This window comes from Balaenoptera musculus, chromosome 9 (assembly GCF_009873245.2).
Source record: "Balaenoptera musculus isolate JJ_BM4_2016_0621 chromosome 9, mBalMus1.pri.v3, whole genome shotgun sequence".
NCBI lineage: Eukaryota > Metazoa > Chordata > Mammalia > Artiodactyla > Balaenopteridae > Balaenoptera > Balaenoptera musculus.
Window position 1 is genome coordinate 75,594,574 of NC_045793.1, and position 25,199 is coordinate 75,619,772.

The 25,199-nt window shown below is 37.2% G+C and overlaps 1 protein-coding gene across 1 annotated transcript in view; it reads left to right on the forward strand.

Moving 5' to 3' along the window:
- The window catches only part of DNAH11 (dynein axonemal heavy chain 11), a 306,796-nt gene that overhangs the window by 233,536 nt on the left and 48,061 nt on the right, over nt 1–25,199 (forward strand). The window contains exons 63-66 of the mRNA XM_036864125.1: nt 1,080–1,202; nt 20,165–20,369; nt 21,299–21,463; nt 23,147–23,287. Coding sequence (XP_036720020.1) covers nt 1,080–1,202; nt 20,165–20,369; nt 21,299–21,463; nt 23,147–23,287 — 634 coding nt within the window. The remainder of the gene's footprint in view (nt 1–1,079; nt 1,203–20,164; nt 20,370–21,298; nt 21,464–23,146; nt 23,288–25,199) is intronic.

The following is a 25,199-nucleotide window of genomic DNA, read 5'->3' on the forward strand; positions in this document are numbered from 1 at the left end:
GTTTATCTGCCTGCTCACGTTTCCCATAAAGTACCTCTGTTGAAAGGGCATTTACGTTGGGTGTCATCCACTTACCTGAAGAAGAAATTAGTTGGAAGGTTAGAACAAACTGCATGTGAGAGGAAAAATTTCCTAAGGCCAAGAATGGAAATACGATGTATTATAATCCTTCTTTAGGGCTTTGGCATATGGTAACCCAAGAATTGTCAGCTGCACCTATAGGTTTAATGATGGCTCCAGTTATATTCCTAAATATGTACTTCGCCTACAGTGGGGTTTTAACATGGCTCAATTCCCAACAGAGTGCCTGAAGATAATTTTTTAGTCAAGCTTTACATGTCACTTTTGAGAACTGAATCTACTCTGAGATTTTCTGTCCCTCGGTCCGCATGACAGTGTTTTCTGATAAGTAGAAAGCTCTCTGGTGTGTAGTTGGTCTTCAGTTAATGCTGAATAAATACTTTTAGTCATACTGATATTTCACTTCACCCCTCCATCATCTTTTGACATGTAAAATGGAATAAGGAATATCTGCAATCGTGCAGATAAATGGTCTCTTTGCTTATCTGAATGCTTGGAGAAAATTATTTGTGAATAGGAGAGACTATTTTTGGAGAGTGGGAATGAAATAAAATGATAGTTCACCACTTTACATGACTGAATCTAAATGTTTAAAAAATGAAAATTTGATAAAGCCACAAGGCATTTAATATAATTTTTATTTTTTTTATCAAAAGAGGACCTATTGAGTAAATTTAAATTTATAATGTTTGGGTAGGTTACATTTATTTCAACCATGATTACTATCAAAAGTAAGTAATTTTCACATGGACTCATTAGTTCACACTACTGAATTTCACTTGGAAAAATATAACTGAAATTTATCTCAAAATCTAATCTTTAATATCCTTGTATTCTAGTTGAAGAAAATACTACTTTATAAAATATTTAGTTTTCTCTAAGTTAGTTTGCTCCATCTAAAGTATTTACATTAAATGAAATATAGTTGAGTATAAATAATTTTGAACACTTTCCTGGTGCTTATTTACATTTTTTCTTGATTCTGACTGAACTTTAAGGTTTTTGAATGACATTGAAACCGCTTTGGCCTTTGGAGATGTCATCTTACTTGAAAACCTTGAGGAAACGATAGATCCAGTCCTTGGTCCGTTGCTTGGCAGGAACACAATTAAAAAAGGAAAGTAAGTACTATTGAATTTTTAACGTACATTTTGTGTTACATATGAGTTTGATCATCAGCTTCTATTTCTTGGCCTCATAGTCAAGTGTAATCTATGGGAATACTCTTGGTGATATTTCTGAGTGTCCATTCCAAGGCTCCTGCATTCCAAGACCAAAGCAACCTTGACGTGATCCAGATGTTCAGACTGTTTGGTGGATTTAGATTCATGTTACCCAGTTCCTGATTTATAGACTCCAAAAATGCATTGTCACAAATCTGCGAGTAGTTCCTCCTTTATTAGTTGTTCCTTTATTAGCTCCTTTATTAGTTGAATGTTTTTCTACCTTCAGTACTTTGCAAAACACCTTTAGTATGTTTGCCTTAACTGCATATTGCTTGTATCCTTATTTACTTAATATTTTATAAAAACTATTTTAAATCCACTCTATTTTTTTTTTTAACTCAGCCTTACCCAAGTAAGCCTTACTCAAGTCATAGCATCTGTGAAATCATGGGTTTACTGTGCTGGTTCTGTTTTCCCCTATACATTCAAAATATATATAACCATTAGGAAGAAAAGAGTTCATTAGTGGACCCGTAAGATCATCCGCATACTGGCAGTGGCGGACGGGGCACACCCTTGCTGAACTCTACGTGATGTTACAAATGCTGCCATTCCCCCGGACACTGGCTCTCCAGGACATTCTCCCAGGGGCAGCGAAGCCGTTTCCAAGGAGGCATCACACACTTTCTATAAATGTATAAAAGTTCAGATGCAGCACTTATGTCTCTGAGCCTGTGTGGGCTCAGGGGAGATTGTGGCATTCCCACAGCTCTCTGTGCCTCTTCACTCAAGAAATCAACATTGACTAGGCTTATTTCACTGGATTTCCTTCTCTTTTTTTTTTTTTCCTTCTTCACAAAGGTGTAATTCAGAACTTCCCCAACACCCTTCTTCTTTGATACCCACTCTCTTCCTCAAAGGTGTCTTGTCTCCCTTTTCATCACTAGATTATTCCTGTCAATTTTAAGTGGAAATAGGCCTACTTAAGGGTGACTAACTTCTATTTTGTAAAAAGTCTCTAACTGATTAGTATTTATTTTACAACTCACCAACTAAATCCATTTACAGTGAGTGACAACTTATAATTGTTTAATAAACCAAAATTTACCCAGACATGCATTTAGAACAATCTAATAAGGCACTTGACAAACTGCAGCTCTAACATAAATATAATTGTAGCTGTGTCTGATGTGTTAAAAATACAGTGTAAAATCTTGAATGTCACTAAAGTGAAATCCTTGTTATTAAGGTTCTGACTCTATTATGAAGACTTAGAAGTTTTGTCAGTGAAATAATATTCTCTTAGCTTTAACTTGGACCTTCAATAACACAATTTAGGTGTAAGAAATTTGGTCTCTCTCTCTGTATATATGTGTGTATATATATATATATATTTTTTTGTTTGTTTGTTTGTTTGTTTGTTTTTGATAATCTGAAATTTCCAGAGACTGATAAAGTTCAGTCCTGATTTTTTTCTCAGTGTGGATCTAGTTAAGTATAAGTGAGAATCCCAGAGGGTTTTTTTTTTTTATTTCAGAAACAAATTATTTCACAGAAAGCATCAAATTCTTTATCACAAAATATCAAAGCAGAACAATTTATTCCAAATTAATAATATTTCCTGAATAAGTACTCTCTATTAGGCTTTATAGAATTGATCATATCACTGTAGCTTTTTTTAAAAGGTCAAGAGAATTTTAAATGATATATAAGAATATAATAAATGGTGTTTATTGCATGCAGTTGTTACCATAACAATTTTAGCTCCTAAACTCTTATGTGTGGAAACAACCACTTTTATGAAGGTAAATTTAGATGTTTATCTCCAGTTTTTTTTAGATGTTTTTAGAGTTTCTTTATTCAGAGAATCTGAGTCATTGCATATTCTTTTAGTCACTGAATAAACCTCTGAGCACTGCTAGATGCCAGGCCCTGTACTGGGGGCTGGAGAGTCAAAGCATGATAAGGTACAGACCCTGCCCTTAAGGAAGCTACATTTCCTTAGGGGAAAGTCAGACCTACAAACAGTAAAAGTAATACTTGCCATTGGTGTGGTGATAGAAGTATGCATGATTAGGGAGTCATCAGCTCCATAGTGGAGACCTGGGAAGGCTTTGTGGAAAAAATTGCATTTGATTACATTTACATTTAATGTGAGTTGAAAGGTGAGTGGGCATTTGTCAGACAGAAAAATGGGAGAAGAGAATTCTGGAACGAGAGAGCTAATACCAAATAGCAAAAACACACAAAACAGCCCAACAGGTTTGGGGAACTGCAGTTAGGATTCAAATATGTAGAAAGTCCCATTTTGGGGGTGGGAAAGGGAGGTGTATGGACTGAGAGAGATGAGACTGGACTATCAGGACCCAGAATGTTGACATCCTTGTGTACACACACAGGACCATAGGTTGGCCTTGGGTGATAATGCTTTTTCCCCAAAGACGTTAAAGGAGTCCGTTCCTATCAGTAACACTAGTTGACAACAGCAGTGGTTTTTGACCAAAGGACCTTGCCTTCCTGGAGTAACACATCAGAGTTTCCATATTTTCACTTGAGAATCATGAGCATAAGTCAGTGGGGAAGCTAGTGAAGACTCTTAAGCATGCTAGGAGTAATGAGATCAAATTTATGTTTTTGAAAGGACACTGTTGGCAGTGTGGAGTATTGATTGAAGGCACGTGGACCTAGAGCCAGGGTCCGTCCAATTAGCAAACAATTGCAATAGTCCAGTTGAGACATGATACGAGTCTAAACTAAGCCAGCGACAGTAGAGGTGGAGAGGAGAGGGCAAACCAAAGAATTCTCAAGGAGTTAATATCATCAGTTCATGGTCAATAATGGGATTTTGTTAGTAGGGAAAAGGAAGGTTCAAGGGTGATTTCCGGTCTTCTGCCAGGTTAAATGATGGTATGGTTTATGGAGAGATGTGATATAGGAATAAGAATAAGTGCAGGGAAAGAGGTAACTATTTCACTTATTAGACATTCAAAGATTGAGGTGCTACTTTAACACTCATTCTCAAAAAAGAAGTCTAAGAAGCCACGGAATATGTGAGTATGGAGCTTAAAATCTTGGCTGAGCATGTAGATTGGGGAACATCTACATAGAGAGATGGTTAAGCATCATAGAAGATGTGATTATCTATGGAGATGCTATATAGTCAGAAGAGGGAACATTCACTTCACAGATGAGAAAAATGGGGCCTGAAAGAGCTTAGTCAATGTCTTCTTGGATGCTCAAGACTATATGAAATTTAATGCATGGAAACCTAGTTTCTTAACCAGATTTTCCAAATACATAGGCACTACCATCTTTCCGTAGAATTCCTATGAATTCTCCTTTGCCAGTCTAACTCTTCCTACTCTTACATTCTATTTTTCCCCTAAACTCTGTTTATTTTCTTATCTATGTTTTGTTTTCATATCTGTACCTTACAGTGTAGTTTAGGCCATTCATTTCTTCATGCTGACTGTAGTGATCCCTTTACATCCTTTCTCACTTCTCTCCAACCCAGAGTGTGGTTAAAATAACTTTTTTTAATATTGCTTCTTTCATCACTCCCATTAAGAATTCTCTATTGTCAATTACTTTGAATTGAATTAAAGCTTTTCTATGAAACCTGTGAAATGCTTTACCTGTTTGATACTGAGTTTCCTTTTACCAACCTCATTTTTCATTACTTCACACAGATAATCCCCCTTTCTATAATGTGCTATTTTATTTACCTTTTCTATCAATGCAAATCCCAAATTAACTTCATTTGGAATTTAACTGCTATTCAGTCAATTAAATGGGAATTTAACTTTTCTACATTTAATGCTTCCCATATATACTACATGCTATACTGTGTGACTGTCATTTTACCTTTATATGTCATTCTTAAAATATGCTTAAATTCTCTTATATATCCTTATTAGATTACAAGTTCTCTATGGATAAGAATCATACTATATGCCTTTAAAAATATGGTTAACTAAAATAAAAACAAAAACAATAAAAACATAGACTTTTATTTCTGGCACTATGGCAGATTAGATATGTGAATACTGAAAAACAGCTAAATATGTTAGTTACATTATTAAAAACACTTTTTGAAATGTATCACTCAGTTGAAAAAAAAAAAAAAAAAAGTGTGACCAAAAAGCAGGAAATAGAAAGATAAGGAACACCAAAGCTGGTTTTTTCCCGAGGGTACCTGCTAAAACCTGATAATCTTGGGTTTCTGTTTTGACGGATGTACAGAGCTTGGACCAAGTCTAGGGCCTATTCAGGGTGTGGAGTCTGCTAAGAGATTCTTGCTTAATGCTAGAGCCTCAAGGGGCCATACCTTCTATTTAAGAGTAAATTTGTTAAAAGTTAAACAAAAACCAGCACTGCAGAAAGGAAACTTTCCTTTCTCTACTTTGGTGCTGGGAAGAGATGGAAAAATATCCCCAGAGAATTCCTCACCACATCCATCTTTCTTATGAATGTTTAAGACAAATTTTTATTACTTGCATGCCCTAAAATACCTCAAACCATTAACTTATTTTAAAGTGGCCTTGGGTTGGTCACACCCCAGTGCACTTGGCAGAAGCAAACAAAGACTCTCTTTGGAATAATGTCCGTAAATCCAGACTTTAGAGGATTGTGAAAGATCTAATTCAAAGGTACATGAGTTCACAGGCAAAAATCACAGAACACACGAGGAAATAAGGCACCATGAGCAAGAGCCAATAGAAACATCAAATAATAGAATCCTTATCTCATTGCTGCTTTGTTTTATATTTTATTGTTAATAAGGATATGTTAATTAGCCTTCCATGAATGCCTATTAACTTTTGCTAATATTTTCCATTAAGTTTCTCATCACTTTCTTTAATGCCTCAATTTTTAAATTTCCACTCATTGTACTCTTTCTTATTTTTTAACATGATTTTTAATTCATTGTTTCTTTTTTTATTTAATTTTTATTTTATATTGGAGTATAGTTGATTTACAACATTGTGTTAGCTTCAGGTATACAGCAAAGTGAATCAGTTATATATATATATATATATATTATTTTTCAGATTCTCTTCCTGTAGAGGCTATTACAGAGTACTGAGTAGGGTTCCCTGTGCTATACAGTAGGACCTTGTTGTTTATCTATTTTATATACAGTAGTGTATATATGTTAATCCCAACCTCCTAATCTATCCCTTCCACCCTTAAAGAAACATTTTTTCTTTAAACATGCCTCTTTCCATCATTTCCATAGGGAAGAAAAGTAAATACAATGGGAAGGGAAAGAAAGGGAACGAAAGTAAATACAGTGCTCAACCCATTGTCTTGGTTGCTACATGTGCATTTTCAAGAGAGACTTGTAGGACTATGAGGTGGGGTTTATGCACTGTGTGTTGTTGTTAGAAACTAGCATTGGGGTTCAAGTAGTAAGATGGAACTTGGGTCACGTCTTAGTTTGCTACACTCTAGTTTGGTGATTGGGGGTAAGTTGGTTAACCTGTTTTTCTGTTTATGTTTTGTCATCTAGTGAGGAAAAAAATACGAAAAGCATAGCACATACAGATATTCAATATGTATTGTTTCCCTTGAATCTTTAACGAGTGATGGGTATAGTGTGTGGGTGATTGGGAGCATGGACCAGATGTTCAGCCAGACCTACTGAAGTAAGACCTTGTCTTTCGGACATGGGAAGCGTGGATGAACCATGAGTGGAGTCACAAAGCATATCAGCAAAAAGGAGGGCTGGGGAGGGGAGGAGTCCATCATATCTTTTGATGTTTTAAGTTGCCACCTAAAAGCAGTAGAGGGTTTTGGTTATTTAAATTTTATTATTTAATACTGATACATATAAAATATATAATATATAAAAGTTATAAATCATAATAGTAATTTAGACAGGTATCTACCATTCAAATTACGAACTGAAAGAGGACCAGTATTCTTTAATCTACCTTTGTGCTCCTCTCCTTTCCCATTCTGCCTCATCTCCAAAGATAGTCAGTATTTTAAATTTCATCATCACTTCATTACTTTATTTAAGATAGTTTTATCATATATATGCATTTTCCAAAACAATATACTGTTTATTTTTGTCTGATTTGGGACTTCATAAAAATCCATCATAGCTTATATAGTTAAAAGGGACTTGAATTTTTTTACTCAGTATTATGCTTCTAAGACTTAGGTATATTCTTGTTTTTTAGCTCTAATTCTTTTCATTTAACTCTAATCTCATTTTTGTCACTGTTATATTCAATGGTGTGGCTCTTTCTCACTTTATTGAATATTTTTATTGAAGGACATTTAGGTGATTTTCTGATTTTTTTGCTATTACAAGACATGCTGCTATGAATATTAGCATACTGAATACGCATATACGTATCTAAAGGTGCACACAGCAAGGGGTTCTTCAGAGTTTATATTCTGGAGTAGAATAGTTGGGTTGTAGAGAGTGCGCACAATAAGCTGTAAAAGAAAATGCCAAATTGCTTTCCAAAGTTGTACACTTTTACATGCTCACCAGTAGTATTTAAGGGTTGTGAAGTCTTCCAGAGAACTGAGTTAGGAACTTTCATTCTTCTGCTGTTTTTTTTTAATAACACGAAAGATTTGTATATTAGCTACCTCTTCCTGTGAGGAACTATTCCTACCATCCTGGTTTTTTTCCCCACCTCTTTTTTTGAATGGAAAAGATGAGGACACTCAAAATTTTAAGAATAGTTTTATTCATAAAAGCTTTAAAAGTACTTTGGAATAAAATTTGGTATTTCAGTGACTGTATTGTTTTTACCTCACAAGAAGTATGTTTAAGCAAAGCAAATGCTTTTTTGTTCCTTCATGTAAGTTTTAAAAGAGAGAGAGAAACTTTTTAAAAAATATGTATACGTATGGAACCTATAAGGGGATATAGAAAAAAAAAAGATTGGTAGGAATAGGAATTACCTTTCTTTTAATGCAATAAATAAAAACTGGGAGAAAACAATGGAAAACAAAATTAATAGAAACATGTTGATATGGTTTTGTTTAATAATAGAGATACCCATCGGTAAACAGGAACAGAAAACTATTGACTTTATCTTGATCCCATCCCAAACTAATGTACATGTTTGTCAGTTTTCTAATAGGTCTTTTCTGTTCTGATCTCCAACAATGAACATTTTACTTGATTTTGTTTCCATCCCCTTCTATCTTTACATTTCTATGTTACTCTTTGAGATTCCCCGTGGAGTTACAAATATGTTTCCCTTTGTATTGTAAAGATAAAATAGCATTGAAAACAAGCAAAAGAAGGAAGAAACAACCCGCAGGGATTGCAAAGCTGGTGCATTTACCCAGAATGTCTGTACTGTATCATCTTCCCCAAGGGCATGTGGAATAACACGTTCATACTCCTGAGAGAAAGCCACATCCCTCAGAAAGTTTTTGGCTATTTATAGCGTTTTTGTTTATTTTAGTTCTCTTTGCTCTGGGGGCCTTTTAAAAAAAAACAGCAGTATTAGTCTATTCTTCCTAATAATGAATGTCTGAGAAGATGCTTGTGATATATACAGCATAGTCCAAAAGTTGAAGTTCATTAATAATTGGAATGTTGTGGAGTATGAAGTAATGAATACTAATTACTCCTTTCATGTCTGACAGCTCCCTGTGGACCAATACATCAGCCCAGACTTTAATTTGGCTGTAGTAATGGTTTCATCAATAGCACATTAAATCTGTGTTTGAGAAGATATACAGTTGAACCTGACCCACACAGTAGATACCCCGTCATAAAATGACCACAGGCTGACAACAGCTGGGTAATTACAAACAATTAAATCCACCAAACTCCAGATAATCCTAATCTTAAGTAAAATATATCGTATGGTATCAATCGACAGAAAACATATCTGGGAAGATTTATCAACACATACTTTTTCCAAAGCAAATTTACTGGCTTACATATTAGAGAAGCAGCTGATGTGTAAAGCATCTTCATAAAATTCTCTCTCTTTAATCTTTCTAATCTCCCCAAATATTAATTGAAGTACTTTTTGAACTTTAATTTTAGCTGGAGTAACCTTACTGCAAGATGTATTTCAGCTTGTTCCTGAGCATATAAATGTTTCTTAAAGACAATTTATACTTCATTCTATATTTAATTTCATATGGTTATTCTTTTAGTAATAGTCTTTAAGTAGCATTCCCTAGAAAGAAACTTAAAACTAATAGAAATGTTAGCTAGATGATAGAAATTTCTATTTTTACAGATAGTATTTATTTTATAATGACTAAGTTTCCTGAAGGTTGTGCTAAAATTAATAGGAACTGTTTTAGTTAGCAAGTTTCCAGTCTATGTATGATTATGTCGCTGCTCTTGGAGTTGCTGCCATGTGATTGTTCTGTAGTTGATTATGGATCTCTTTGAATGAGTTCCTGGGTGAAATTTAAGATAGAACCATGTTAAATTAAACCCCACACTGAATAGAATGTGCTCTCTTGAGCTGGAAGCTTATGGTTTTTCAATAAACTCTGGAGTGATGTTGTTCTCTCATTATGTCCCTAGGGGTAAGTATATTTTTGTTTTCAAGTCAATTCATGCCCTCATCTGGTAGAATTCGGCATTCTAGTCTCTCCCAATTTCTAAAGTTGAAAAAACAAAGTTTAATTGCAGAAAAAACCTCCAGCAACCTTGCTATCCCTAAATTCAATCTAAAAAATTTTAGGTGTAATATTCAGGGTCTACAGGTAGTACATCTTCTCATTCATCTTGCTAACATTGTTTGACTTTATCTGAAAGAAAATACCAAACAGGGCTACAGATTCAGAACCTTTAGATTCTTTTCTTTAAAAAAGCAATTTTCTAAAAAAAAAGAACAATACAAATGGAACCAGAATTTCTTTATTTTTCATGCTACATTATAATGTTTAAATAAGGATATATTGAAGTACCTTTATAAATATATATAACATGTATGTTTTATACATATAGGCTATATACGTATATCAAAGGGGAAATAATCTATGATTTTTTCGCTTTTTTTTTTCTGTTCAGTGGTATCTGGACTCTTGCGACTTTAATCTTTTTTAAAAAAATTCTAATCGAAGTTTGCTTTTATCTTAGAAGGACGTGTTGGTTATATTAACTGCATGAAGCAGTGAGACAACTCATTTCAATTCAGGACTTTCTTTCCTTCCTTTCCGTGAACGTCTGGCCAGCTGTGCAGCTTTGAGCCGAATCCTTTCTTCCCGAGCCGGGTTTGACCACCTCGCTCCGGCCTTCCTGCCGAGGTTGCTAAGTAACCCCTCCCGGCTGCCCGCGTGGCACCTGACCCTTCAGCTGTGCGCGCAGCCGGGGCTATTGCAGCTCACAAGTCTAATCTAGAAGCTTTTCATTTGAAACAGCGGGACATGCAGTAAGGCTTTTAGATGTCTATTGAGAAGGTTTTTTGCTTCTCCTGAGTGTGTTTTTTTTCCCCAACTCCTGGAACTATTTTATTTACTTATCTCAAAACCCACCTGCTATCTCTTCACCTTGACAAAGCAGCTCAGGTGAGGCCTGGAGAATGGACTTCCTCCTATTCAGAGAATGTGTTAGCTCTCTGAATCATCCATCCTAGAGGGACAACCTTCAGTATAATAATACAATATTTTCAGAAATTTCTCACCAAACTGTGTTGTAAGAAAGGTTTTGCAAATGTTTTTTAAAAATAGCATTTTACTGCAGCCATTCCTAGTAAAGACTTGGAGCTGCCCCAGAAGCAAGTCCTTATTCTAAATTGAATATTGCTGCTTTTCCATGTCTGGTTTTACATGGCAATAAAAAATAATGGTGGTTTTGTTCACATAGTCAGAATATCTGATCATTAGAGAAATTCATGTAGGTTTTTATGATCCAAGACTGAGGGCATTTTCAACAGTAGCTACACTAAATCTTGAGAACGGTGCCAACAGAAGTGAAAGACATTTCCTTAGTTTCTAGACATATTTCTCAGAAATAAGAAATGCAGATTGTAATCTCAGACTTCAGACTCTCATCTTGGTTATTTTGAAATGATGCTGCATCTCTCAACTCACAGAGATTCTGGTTTTCAGGTAAATCTGAGAATTGGGAGAGATGTTCCCCCATGTCTGTCACAGAAATGCTGTGAACATTAGCCAAGAAATTATTTTCAAGTATTTTAAATGTAATTGCATATCCATCCTCCAAAATAGTAATGACCTTCCATGACTTGAAGAAATTACAAATCTTTTCATCCCATTATAACTTTGGCTGGATTGTGATTAATCTTTGAAAGAATTTTGAAATTCCCAAGTACCTGATTTTTTATTGCCAACTGACACATGGAAACTAAATTTAATAGTCAATTTATAGATGATAGTCTTTATTATACAATAACTCATTCAACATTACAATAATTCACTGAGCATTTTGGCATACTTCAGTATTATATTTTCTTTTCCTGAAAGCCAGAAGTTAGAAAACTTCTGTAAGTAAAGTTTTTTACTTTTAAAATTTTAGAAATTAAGTAATTCATTTTATGAAAATATCCATCAGAAATTATAGCCCTTGGGTTCAGGCTGGGCACCTCAATAATGAGTGCTAGTCTCCTTTATAAACAAGGACAGCATGTCTAACCAAAGATCAGCAGGGCATGTCCTCTGAGCTGTGTCTTTATATTTTTTTCTCTAGTGGTCATTGATTGTTACTGAGTCAGTCATATTCTCTCAGTACTCTCCTGTGATCAGTGGTCAGACAGGTCGACAGAGGCCAGGGTTGCAAGCTGTCATCATCAAACAGAGCAAATTACCCTGCAATGGGATGCAGTGAACTTTCTACTAGGAGTCTAGAGACCCAGATTCCAGTCCCAGCTCTGCCACTAAGCTATATGACCTTGGACAAGTCATAAACTCTTTAGGTCCATAAAAAAGAATCCATTGAATGATCTCTAGGGGCCCTTCTGGCTCTAAAATTACTAGGTGAGACAGAATGTGGACAGCTCACTCTCTGTCCTATCCAATTAAAATATGGTGTTTTTACTGGGAAAACCCATTTTATTTCGGTTGCGAGTTCATATAATCAGTCTGTCATGTCCAAACCAGCACTTCTCAGCCAGAGAGAAAAGGGGGCAGGAGGAGCTCAGTCCCTTGGAGGGATGAGTAAAAACCCTCTGGGAGCGATTCCAGCCCACATTCAGAGACCCCTGCCCTGCTTGCTTCTCACTGTGATGCAGTGTCAGGGGCCCGAGTCCTGTTCCTGGGCGACGTGGAGCTGGAGGGTGGGTTAAGAACTACTGCTTTTACAGAATAGCTGGAAGAGAGAAGAGGTCCAAGTTTCAGGTTGCCCTTCCCACCTGCTGTTGCTTCTCCTTGGCTTTGAATTTCAAGCTCTCGGAGCTGCCTGCTGTGTTCTAGAAGTTACAAACTCTGGACTCCTGTCTTTCACAGAAACAACACAGTGATTGTTTGCTTTTCCCACCCCTCTGGTTAACTCCGTTGTTTTTTGGATCCTTCAGGTCAAGAGAGAGCACTAGCCAATAGTTTATTTTTCCCAGATCGGAGATTAACCAAAAATTAACCTGGCAGCAATGACAAAACCCACTGAGTCATTATGTAGTTTTTGCCTTTCATAGATCATAAACACCCCAACTGAGCATAATTTACTATCCCTGGGAAATGTAAACCTATAAAATAATGTTTCAGAGCAAAATAGAAAACCAGTTTTATAGGCAGATATCCTTCTCTTTGCCATCAGCACAGCAAGTTCCCCGATTAACTGTCTCTTCACAGAGAAAGTCAGCTCTGTCCCTCTAGCAGATGGGTTTCTGGTTCTCAAACTGGGGTATGTGAATGCCTCAGGGCACATGTAGGTATGCAAGGGAGGTTTAGAACCGTAGAATCATCTCTCGGTCACCTTATGGAGTGTGGCTTTAACTGAGATGTTTGGTTTAATACATATTTGATGAGTTAAAAGCTATTGTCACCTGCACCCAGAAGCAAAATTGTCAGAACCTCATGCTCCTATTGGCCAGTCCCTCACTTTTTTTTCTCAGAAACCTAGAGAGGGAGGCACGCTTAGGTGTAGTGGCTAACCGGAAAAATTGTAACTTGCTGTTACTGGGTAGTCCAGTGGGATTAGCTGCCGTTGCTTTGAGAGGAGATTATGCTGATACCACTAACTGGTGGACCCTCTAGTGTGGCGATGGACAAACAGCCTGTCTTGATGTGGCCCAGGAGCTGAGGATGGTTTTAAAGAGCTGTCATAAAGAAGCATATATGGCAGAGACGTATGTGGCTGACAAAGCTTGAAATACTTACTCTCCGGCCATTTACAGAAAGAGTTCTCCAACTCCTCTACAGGGATTTCTCCATGAGGCACGAACACTTCTGACTTTCAAATGTGTTAGTCATCTGGGTTTTTTTTTTTAACTTTTTATTTTACATTGGAGTACAGTTGATTTACAATGTTGCGTTAGTTTCAGGTGTACAGCAAAGTGATTCAGTTATACATATACATGTATCTATGCTTTTTCAGATTCTTTTCCCAGTTAGGTTCTTACAGGATATTGAGCAGAGTTCCCTGTGCTGTACAGTAGAATATGTTAGCCTTCTTGCTAGGGGCTTGTTTTGATTCTCAAGTACCCTCTCCATCCCCACCCACTGCACACACCTCAAATCTGAATTGACTGCGTACCGCAGTTCCTAACCCTGCCACAGTGAGCTGTCCCATTAGACAACAGTAGTGAAAATACTGGACTTGATTCATTCAGTGTTCATTTAAATGTACATTTTTCAAGTGAAAAAAATGTTTAAATTCTTTTTTCATCTGGGGATAGAGGTTATAGTGGTTAAAAAATGAAGTTTATGAGATGTGAATCAAAACCCAGTGAAAATTCATAAGCAAATTCAATGTGAAATCATGGAAGGTCGTGATAGACCTGGCATTTCTCAGAGTCACTACGCGAGGGAGGAATGAATTCAAACCAAGATGGAGCAGTAGTCAGAAAATCACAAGACGACGTACACAGAGGTTTATTTTAAAGTATGAGTTTTGTTATTGTGGAGATGTAAATGAGTATAAACTTTGGAATGGCTTATGTGTGAAAACCCCAGGCAGTAATTACATGAGACCATCACTCTTGAAATTTCCATTAAAAGCCAATCATGGAAGTCTTGAAATCTAGGCCAATAGTAATATAGTGAATGACACTAGCAAAGAAAGATTTTCTCAAAGCTGTTTGCAAGATCAATTTTGGAAACCCTTGGACAGGAAAGCTCCATTAATGGGAGAAATTTTGATGGTGCTGTCAATGTAGATATAGTTGAATATGTCTTCAGTCAAAAAGAAGCAAATTGACTAAGAAAGGTGTCCTTATCAATTAAGACCATCCTGTAACACACCTCACTACTCTCAAAAGTCAAGACTGAACCTCTGAGAAACTATAATTAACACAGTTACTTACCTTACAGATTGATAAAAGCTCAAATGTAAGTGACTGACCTTTTGTTAGATTGTTGTTCATTTTTGTTCTCTTTTGGTAACACCATTATGGAGGTGTAATTCACATACCATACAACTTAATCATTTAAAGTGGGCAATTCAGTGGTTTTTAGTGTATTCACAGCATTGAGCAGTCATTACCACAGTCAATTTTAGAATTGAAATCCCTAGGCAAACACTAATCTGATTTCCATCTCTATTGATTTACCTATTCTAGACATTTCATATAAATAGAATCATACAATATGTGGACTTATATGTGATTGACTTCTTTCACTTGTTTTCAAGGTTCATCTGTGTTGTAGCATGTATCAGTACTTCTTTCCTTTTTATGGCTGAGTAATATTCCATTGTTTGGATACAACACAATTTGTTTATCCATTCATGAGTTTACAGACAGTGGGTTGTTTCCACCTTTTGGTAATTATGAATAATGCAGCTGTGAACGTTTGTGTACAAATTATGTAGGGACATACGCTTCCCATTCTTTTGAGCATGTACCTAGGAGTAGAATCACTGGGTTACATGGTAACTCTATGTTTAAGATGGTGAGAAACTGAAAACTGGTTTTCAAATTGGTTGCACCATTTTACATTTCCATCAGAAGTGTATGAGGGTTCTAATTTTTCTATATCCTCACCAATACTTGTTCTTGTCAGTGTTTTGTTTGTTTTTTTTTTATAACCATCTAGTGGGTGTGAACTGGCACCTTACTGTGGCTTTGATTCACATTTCCCTGATGACTAATGATGCTGAACATCTTTTCAGGTGCTTATTGGACATTTGTAGATCTTCTTTGGAGAAGTATCTATTCAGATCCTTTGCCTTTCTTTTAATTGGGCAGATCTTTGATCTTTATATGACCGGACATTGTAGGCACTTAATACATATTTATTTATTGAACTGGATAAGTAAAAGAATAAATGAATCAGTATGTAAAATGTTGTAGTCATATACCTATTATGAGAGAGTAAGTAATAATGTTAGAGGAAAGACCATGCTTGTTTTGGTAACGATTATAAGCCCCGGTGTCTAGAAGACTCTCTGACAGGCTGGCACTGTGTAGGTGTTCAGTAACTGCTTGCTGAGTGAATGAATATTTGGTTGCAATATGTTTCATGATAAAAACAAATAACTGAAGACATTATAAGGTAATGATTATCTTACTGAGCATGATATCAACTGGAAGATGTGTGCAAAAGTGTTAACTAGCAGCCACTCCTTGGTTCGCTTTTAACAATTGGCCTGTAGTTCATTTATCTCTTGCTGTTCTCAGTGTTTCATTTTAACGGTGATGTGAATACTCTTTTTTTGATTTTTTTTTTTTTTTAAAGGGAAGTATGTATTGTACAGATATACTGGCTTAGAAGAGGGTTGCCACCTGAATTAAGCTTTTTTCCTTCTGGAACAAAATTAAACACTAGGAAGTCCTAAGTGAAAACAAACCAAAACTTGAAGACTTCACCATTCAACTTAATTAAAAAAAGGCTTCCAAAGTAGCTTGTTGGGAAGATTTTTCAAGCTTGGACACTTAACCAAAAACTGTGAAAGATTTTTTTTTTAATTTTATTGAAGTATAGTTGATTTACAATGTTGTGTTAATTTCTGCTGTAGAGCAAAGTGATTGAGTTATACATATATATTCTTTTTCATATTCTTTTCCATTATGGTTTATCAGAGGATACTGAATATAGTTTCCTGTGCCCTACAGTAGGACCTTGTTGTTTATCCATTCTAAATGTAATAGTTTGCATCTGCTAACCCCAAGCTCCTAGTCCATCCCTCTCCCTCCCCACCGTCCCCTTGGCAACTACAAGTCTGTTCTCTATGTCTGTGAGTCTGTTTCTGTTTTGTAGATAGGTTCATTTGTGCCATATTTTAGATTCCACATATAAATGATATCATGTGGTATTTGTCTTTCTCTTTTTGACTTACTTCACTTAGTATGATAATCTCTAGTTGTATCCATTTTACTGCAAGTGGCATTATTTTGTTCTTTTTTATGGCTGAGTAGTTTTCCACTGTATATATGTACCACATCTTCTTTATCCATTCATCTGTCGATGAACATTTAAGTTGTTTCCATGCCTTGGCTGTCGTGAATAGTGCTGCTATGAACATAGGGTTGCATGTATCTTTTTGAATTATAGTTTCATCCAGGTATATGCCCAGGAGTGGGATTGCTGAATCATATGGTAGTTCTGTTTTTAGTTTTCTGAGGAACCTCCATACTGTTTTCCATAGTAGCTGCACCAACTTACATTCCCACCAACAGTGCAGGAGGGTTCCCTTTTCTCCACACCCTGTCCAGCATTTGTTATTTGTAGACTTTTTAATGATGGCCATTCTGACGATGAGAGGTGGTACCTCATTGTAGTTTGGATGTGCATATCTCTAATAATTAGTGATGCTGAGCATCTTTTCATGTGCCTACTGGCCATCTGTATGTCTTCTTTGAAGAAATGTCTGTTAAGGTCTTCTGCCCAGTTTTCAATTGGGTCGTTTGGTTTTTTGTTGTTGTTGCTGAATTGTATGAGCTGTTTGTATATTTTGGAGATTAAGCCCTTGTCTGTTGCATCGTTTGCAAATAGTTTCTCCCATTCTGTAGGGCTTTTTTTCTTTCATTGTTTTTAATGGTTTTCTTTGCTGTGCAACAGTTGTAAGTTTGATTAGGTCCCAGTGGTTTATTTTTGTTTTTATTTCTGTTGCCTTGGGAGACTGACCTAAGAAAACATTGGTATGATTTATGTCAGAGAATGTTTTGCCTATGTTCTCTTCTAGGAGTTTTATGGTGTCTTGTTTTACATTTAAGTCTTTAAGCCATTTTGAGTTATATTATTTTTGTGTATAGTGTGAGGGTGTGTTCTAGCTTCATTGATTTACATGCAGCTGTCCAGCTTTTCCAACACCACTTGCTGAAGAGCCTGTCTTTTCCACATTGTATATTCTTGCCTCCTTTGTCGGAGATTAATTGTCCATAGGTTTGTGGAGAACTGTGAAAGTTTTTGTTGAAATATAGGATCATTACAATGGAAACAAAAGTTGAGAAATGGATGTAGACAATAGGTCATGAATCTGATCACTCTTTTGAGATTCTTAGCTGTGATGATGAAAGCTTCAGTGATTGAGTGATTTAGTGATTAAAGCTTTAGTGATTTAAAAAAACTATGATTTTTAAATAATCTTTACACACTAAAATTGTTTTATAAAAATCTCCCTAGTCAAATAGAGTGGCCAGTGTATCAGGTACCCTTTCCTCACTATTTGACGCAAGAGACTTCATCTCAGAGCAAGACAGTTATGAAACATCCACCAACAGCAGCCTAAAATATTATCACATTGGGGCATTCTGAGTATCTCTCCTCAAGTTTAAAAAGAGTTATTGCAAACATTGTGACATTTTAGTAAAGAGGATTCAGCATTGCCTGAATGCTGAACTTATTATACAGTGTCTTTCTTTCGAATTGATACAATTTACCAAAGTTGATAAATTTAGGAAGATAACATCTCTCCCATAAGTCAGTGAGATAAGTAGTCATTTTTTCCCCTCATGATTATTTAAAACACTATATTTAAATTAAAAACAATATGGGCTTTGGGTAACATTCTTATCATTGCCATGATGATACCTCTATAATGAAAATATACACTAAATAGGGAAGAATTCAGAATTTTAGTAAGTATTTAAGGTAAAATAGGAGACTGAGAAGATACTCCTTGCTTCAGCCATTCTCCCAGGGTCCTTAGATGAATTTTCACTCCAACGCAGTTCAGGCCACTTTATGGAAGAATTTGAGAAGTTCCAGCGTTCATGGGTTCTGTCTGTCTGATGCATGAGTGAAAAAATAACTTCCCCTTGGCTAGAGCCTCATAGCAGGTTCCTGGCAGGAAAAAGACCACAAAGTAGGCTGGAATTGTTTGATAGAGTTAACACAGTGACTATTTACAAAAAGAATTTGCAGAGCAAAGGGTAAAGGGACCCAGTAGAGGTGTTAAGGCTACATAGGATTTGCAGCAGCGGGAAGCCGTTACTGCCTCTAGGCCTGAAGGTATTACTAGGTCCTCTAAACAGAGCTGTGGAACGGGTCATAGCAGGACATAGCCTTCACCAGACCACGGCCCTGAAGCTGGCAAGCTCCGCTGGACCTCTCTCTCCTCCTGTACTGCTGTCTCCGGCCAGTTCTTCCACTGGCCAAGCCCATCCAAAACCCGGAGGGCAAGAGAGCCCAGGTGATAACATCTTTAGGAATTAGCTACCAGCATCTGAGGTAGAGAAAAATCAGGCCCTCCCCTCGGCAGGGGAGACTGCATTCATTCATAGCTTTGCTTGCAATTACAGGAACCACATCTATCCAGGTGAAGCAAAACAGAGACTATTAGGAGGCTGCCGGGTGCCATGGCAACTGAGGGGAAGATGCAGCCAGGCCTCAAGGAAGAGGGGACCTGGAAGCCCAGAACATGCTTCCTTTGTGTTACTCTTTCATCTGAATACTGGTTTACTTCTTCTTTTCTGGGAAGCCAGGACGGTCTTTCTCTGCTGCTTGGTTCACCAGCAAGACAGAGTGACTTCAACACGAGCTTAGAGGCTCCAGTTCCAACCCTCCCTTCTCTCTGTCCCAATCCTAAATCCCAGGAAAGGTTACTCTGGTTGGAACAGCTCAGATGAAGTACCTGCTCCTGGGTCCCCGTGGCCAGAGGAACAGGGACACAAAAAGAAGCATGGTCGCTGAGAGCCCACGCCTGTGTGAGACGGAGCTTGCAAGAATGCTGTCTGTGCATCCCACACAACAGGCTTCCTAAACTTTGCTTCTGAGCCAGTGCCAAAAGTATTAGGACTGGGTAAAGTGCCCAAGGGATTTGTATGTTTTTTATTTTTATTGAAAATTTTTTTTTGCTACCATTACTCATAGTCACATGACAGGGGCTTAGAAAAAAGAATCACTTCTGCCTAATTTTAAGTGGCTTAAATTAAGCATGTTTAAGGACAAGTATATGTGTATTTTTCATGTACATAAATTTTACGTGTGTATGTATATACACACATATATATGCATACACACACATAAATGCATACATACTCATTTTAGTTTATCCTTAAAGAACAACAATGTTTAATATAAGGTTAATCACAGAAAGCATAATATAGTAAATAAAGCTAGTATTTGTTGTTATAGATTCTTTATATGATTTATTGTATTTAATTGTTACAGTGACACTATGAGGTGAGTACTACTATTATCACCGTTTTCCACGTAAAGAAACTTAATCATATAGAGGTTTCGCAGATAATTCCTATTCCTCTTACACTTTAGGGAAACGGAGAGTAGATGAAGAATCATGAATCACCTGGTTTTACGGCCTATATACATTACTAGAATACAGGAATGGAGTGACACCTTCATATCAGTTATGGTGCATGAGAGGCTCCAGACTGTCTTTGTTATGCCCCCTTTAGGTATATCAAGATTGGGGATAAAGAGTGTGAATTTAACCACAACTTTCGTCTTATCCTTCACACAAAACTGGCAAATCCTCACTATAAGCCAGAATTGCAAGCTCAGACAACCCTCCTCAATTTCACGGTCACAGAAGATGGTCTGGAAGCCCAGCTGCTGGCAGAGGTTGTCAGTATTGAAAGGCCAGATTTGGAGAAACTTAAGGTAAAACTATGAAATCATCCCCCCAACACTTATTCAGTGCACAGATTATAGTGCCAGACACAGGAGTGTAAGATGGGATGCCTGCCCTCCAGGATCTTTCATTCTAACTGAGAAAAATGAGGGTGTATCTGAACAGTCAAGTAGCAACTCAAGGGTACTTCTGATAAGTAGTTAGGATTGTGCCACAGGAGATGGGCTAGTTGTAGATCTTGTTTGATGCAGGTGACTAGGGCAAGCAAAGACGCATGCTAGTCATGGAAAGCAGGGCTAGAGAAGCAGGTACGTGCCCTGGAAGGTTAGAAGGAAGAGAGGGATCTCTTTCCCTCTGCCCAGGGTAGAGAGCCATCTCTTCCTCTCATCAGGGTAGAGAGGGCTCTCTTTCTCTCTGCCCAGGTTATAGAGGACTCTTCCCCGGGCTTCCTCTCCCTAAGAGATTGCCTGGGCCCCCGGGAGTTTTTAAACTCTCAAGCTCTGCCTCCAGGAATTAGTTGATTACTACTTAAATGTTCCTGAGAACCCGTGGTTGTCTGTATCCACCCATCTCTGTAGTTTTCAGGGTGACAGTTGCCCTGTGACCTCTGATGTTCTCTGATGGCTAAGTAAGGGCTGTTATGTTTAGCTTTTTTCCTGTGTGAGGATGGAAATAATGACTTTTCTCTCTTTCAATTTGAAGCAGAAACCAGAAGTTTCTTCCTATAGGTTAAATGAATGATATGATATATGGTCATGCTCTGGACCCTGGAGTGCAACCAGCTCTTACCATGCCTTCTGAATGTTTTTTTAAAGAATTTTTAAAAATTTTGATTAGTACAATTTTAATGCTAAGTGTGTTTTATTATATATGATTCCATGAAATTGATGATTAAGGAAACTCTGCTTAAAAACATGAATTTAATCACCTTTCTCACATTTTGCTTGGTTTGCCTTAGTTGGTTTTGACAAAGCACCAAAATGACTTTAAGATAGAGCTGAAGTATCTGGAGGACGACCTCCTTCTGCGTCTCTCTGAGGCAGAGGGGAGCTTTCTAGATGACACCAAACTGGTAGAGAGCCTGGAGAGAGCAAAGGCCACCGCGGCGGAGGTAGAGTGCAAGGTAGGAAAAGGCAAAGGCTGCCTGGCGAGGTTTAATGCCCTATTTGAATGAAGTGCTCGGGGTGAAAATGTAATCCAACTTGGCCATTCTCTAAGAGTACTGACACTTTGTGGAATTCAGGTCTTTTCATAAGCTGCCCTTAAAAAGTGGACTGTGTGGGGTTCTGAATGGAGATAGAGGTGGTTGAACTTGTGCTTCTCCTAACGCAACAAAGATCCAATCTTTCAGATTAGACTCTGTCAGGCTGTTATTTTTTTCCTGAGTGACTAAATTTGAAGAAAATTGGGCCCTGCTGGCTTATGTAGTCTAAAATCTTAAAAGGCTTAGCCTCCTTTGGGAAACCGACATCCTGCAGTCTCACCACAGGCTTCCTGGGCTGTTGTACATTTTAGAGAAATACTTAGAGTTGAAGTTTTGTTTACAGGCCTTCAGTGCTGGGAGACTGAGCAAGGGGTGATCTCCTGCTGCTCTCAAATGCATTATTCCCCTGGGAAAGTGACATTTCCTAAAAGCTAGAAAAAATGCTCATTTAGTAGACTTCCTGCTGAACGTCCAACATGTGTCCCAGTGTGCCTTACGCATGCACTTTGGACGTTCACAAATGGCCACCAGCCCTTAAAATGCTGATGTTTCAAAATGAGAGGAACCCTCATTTGCTTTCTGGGGTATCCTCATTACTAAGTAATCTATTAATTACCCAGCCAAGGCTGTGTCACCACACACCCAATATATTTGTCTTAGTTTAAGCGAGGAAATGGAATCCCAGATTACTCTATCCTTTTAAGTAAGTGAGTTCTAGGTGGCTCCTAAAATGGTAAAGATTAGAGCAATTAAGTAAATTAGGTCTTAGCTTTGAAGTTAACTTCTAATTGTCTCTGAAAATGTCTCTTCCTATCTTCCTAATATATTGCCAGGTCGGGACTTCCCTGTCTGCTCTACATTTTCTTTATTTCCTTTTACATACAAGTATGATGAATCAAGTCTATAAAAAAAGGTTGGACAAATACTGTATCTTATAAAGCCGTAGGACCAGCAGTAGTCCTAGACAGAAGAGGTTTGTGTCTTGAATAAAAATGAATATGTTAGTTGATGATGGTGTGTGTGTTTAATTATCTCTCTGAATGTACCCAGAGGCTAATACAAAGATAAACTAAATGGAACTATATGAGCCTGTGGATGATCTGGTGCAAAGTCAGAAGTAGACAGTCACGAGAGCCTTTCTATACAGGCTTTTCAGTAAGCACGGCTGTTGGATATTTTACTGACCTTGGCTGCTTTTGTATACCTTGTTGACTAATGAAGTTATTGGCATTGAATTGACCCAGCAGACTTTTCAGAGCTATCCCTGGGAGGTGATATAGCTGGGTTATTAACCCCTGAAAGAGAGAGGGGAGGCAGGAAGGTGACATTACTCAGAATAAATTCTGTAGAACCAAAAACAATCAGGTTTGTTTACTCTGTAATCATTAACACAGCTAGAGTTATGTCCATTCTCACTTAAAACTCAGCTTATAAAAAGATTATTTTAAAATATGAATTTTATGATTTTAGAAAAGCCCAGGCACAGAGATGCCATACATGTTATCTATTTTAATACTACTAATTTCTCATTTCAGATATGTCCCTTCCATCACATAGACAATATGACGAGTAAGTTACTAATGTTGTCTGATCCCACCATAGGTGATTGAAGCTAAAGAAAATGAAAGAAAAATCAACGAGGCGAGACAATGTTACAGACCAGTGGCAGCAAGAGCATCTCTGCTTTATTTTGTTATTAATGACCTCAGAAAAATCAACCCCATCTATCAGTTCTCTTTGAAGGTAATGATGACTAGGCTAAGAAAAAATTTAAACTTGAGGAGTTCAACTTGTTTCTGGAAGTTTAGAATCTATTTTTAAGCAATCACTGCATCCCGTAAGGAGTCTCCAGGACGTAGCTAGCAAAACAAAAACAAGACCAAGAAAAAATCCTCACTTTCTCAGTAACTTTCATTTATAATTTTCAATAAGGCTTTGAGATAATTAAACTATGCAACACCACTGTACATAGTTTTTGTTCTTAAGCAGAGTCTTAAGGAGTTTAATATATATAGGGGAATTCTCCTGGAGGCTCCTCGACTTTCCTTATGAAAGTGTACATGTTTCATAAAAAGATTTCTCATTTTATTTTGGTATAGAGGGATAAAAAGTGAGAATAACTATTGATTGAGCCACTGTTACATGCAAGGCACTTTCATACTTTGGTTCATTCTTATGCCTGAAACATCCCATTAAAGTATTTTATCCCTATTTGAAAAACTAACATGTTCAGATTTTAAATAAATTGCCGAAGAATTCACATTTCATAACTGTAAGAGTCAGGATTTGAACCCAAGGCTGATTCCAAAGCCCATGCTCTTTACTTTGTACCATTCTGCCTCTGGGCAGTATTCATTCATTCTATCATTCAGTTTTTAAACAAATAGCTATTGAGATCAGTCATAGTGCCAGATGCTGTGCTGGTTACTGAGTGTACAGTTTGGAAAACACAGATATGAGTGGAGATATGTAGATGTGTGTGTGTATAAAAGTGACAAATACAGTGCGAGAGAACAGTAGGGATGGAGGGGCTGTTTTACTGGGGGCTCAGGGAAGGCCTCAGCGGAAGTGAGATTATAGCTGATTCCTAAAGTTTTCATAGGATTTGGCCGTGTAAAGGGTGTTTGGAGAAAAAAAGGATGTGTGAGACAGGAAAGAGTTGTCGAGATTCCAGGTGAATGAATCTATGTGGCTGGAGGGTAATGAGTGAGGGAGAAGATGGCAAGACATGAGTCCTGAGAGGTAGGAGGGTCTAGATCACATGATGTCTATGCTGGGGAGTTTGGATTACAGCGTGTGGGCAAAAAGAAGCCATTGAAAGGCTATAAGCAGGTGACTGCCATGACGGCAGAAGACTCAGAAGTGAAAATAGACTTATGGTTTGAAGCTAGAATAATCAGCCCTTGGAGATGGATTGGATATGGGCAATAATAAAGTGGAAGAGTCAAGAATAACTAGCAAGTGTCTAGTAATGTGAAACACGTGCAGAAATTCTGAGAAGCACAGTGGGGTTGGATTTTAGAACAGCTGCAGGGTAGAAGGAGAAAAATAAAACAGCCCAGGACTACTCAACTACCAAAACTAGACTAAGGTATTACAAGGAAAGAAAACTACAGAGCAGCCCCCCACCAGCATAATCTATTATGCTCAAGTGGGATTTATGCCAGGAATGCAAGTTGGTTAAACATTAAAAAACCACACAATGTAATTCTTCATATTAATAGAATAAAAAAGAGAAAAATCATATAATAATTTCAATGGATACAGACAAAGACCTTGACAAATTTCAACACCTGGTTAAAAAAGAAAAAATAAAAACTGAGCAAACTGGGAATAGATGGTAACTTCTCTGTGTGATAAAGGGCATCTGTAAAAATTTTCAGCTAACATTATACTTAATGTTGAAAAATTGAATGCTTTCCCCTAAGATCAGGAACAAAATAATGATGTCTTCTCTTAACACTTCTATTCAGTACTGCACTGGAGGTTATAGCCAGTGAAGTAATACAATAAAAGACACAGAAATTTTAAAAGAAGGAGAAAAACTGTCTTTTTTTTCCACAGATGACCTGACCATGTATGTAGAAAATCATAAGAAACCTACAAAAAAGCTGAAGTGAGTTTTTAGCAAGATGGCAGGATATAAAGTCAATAT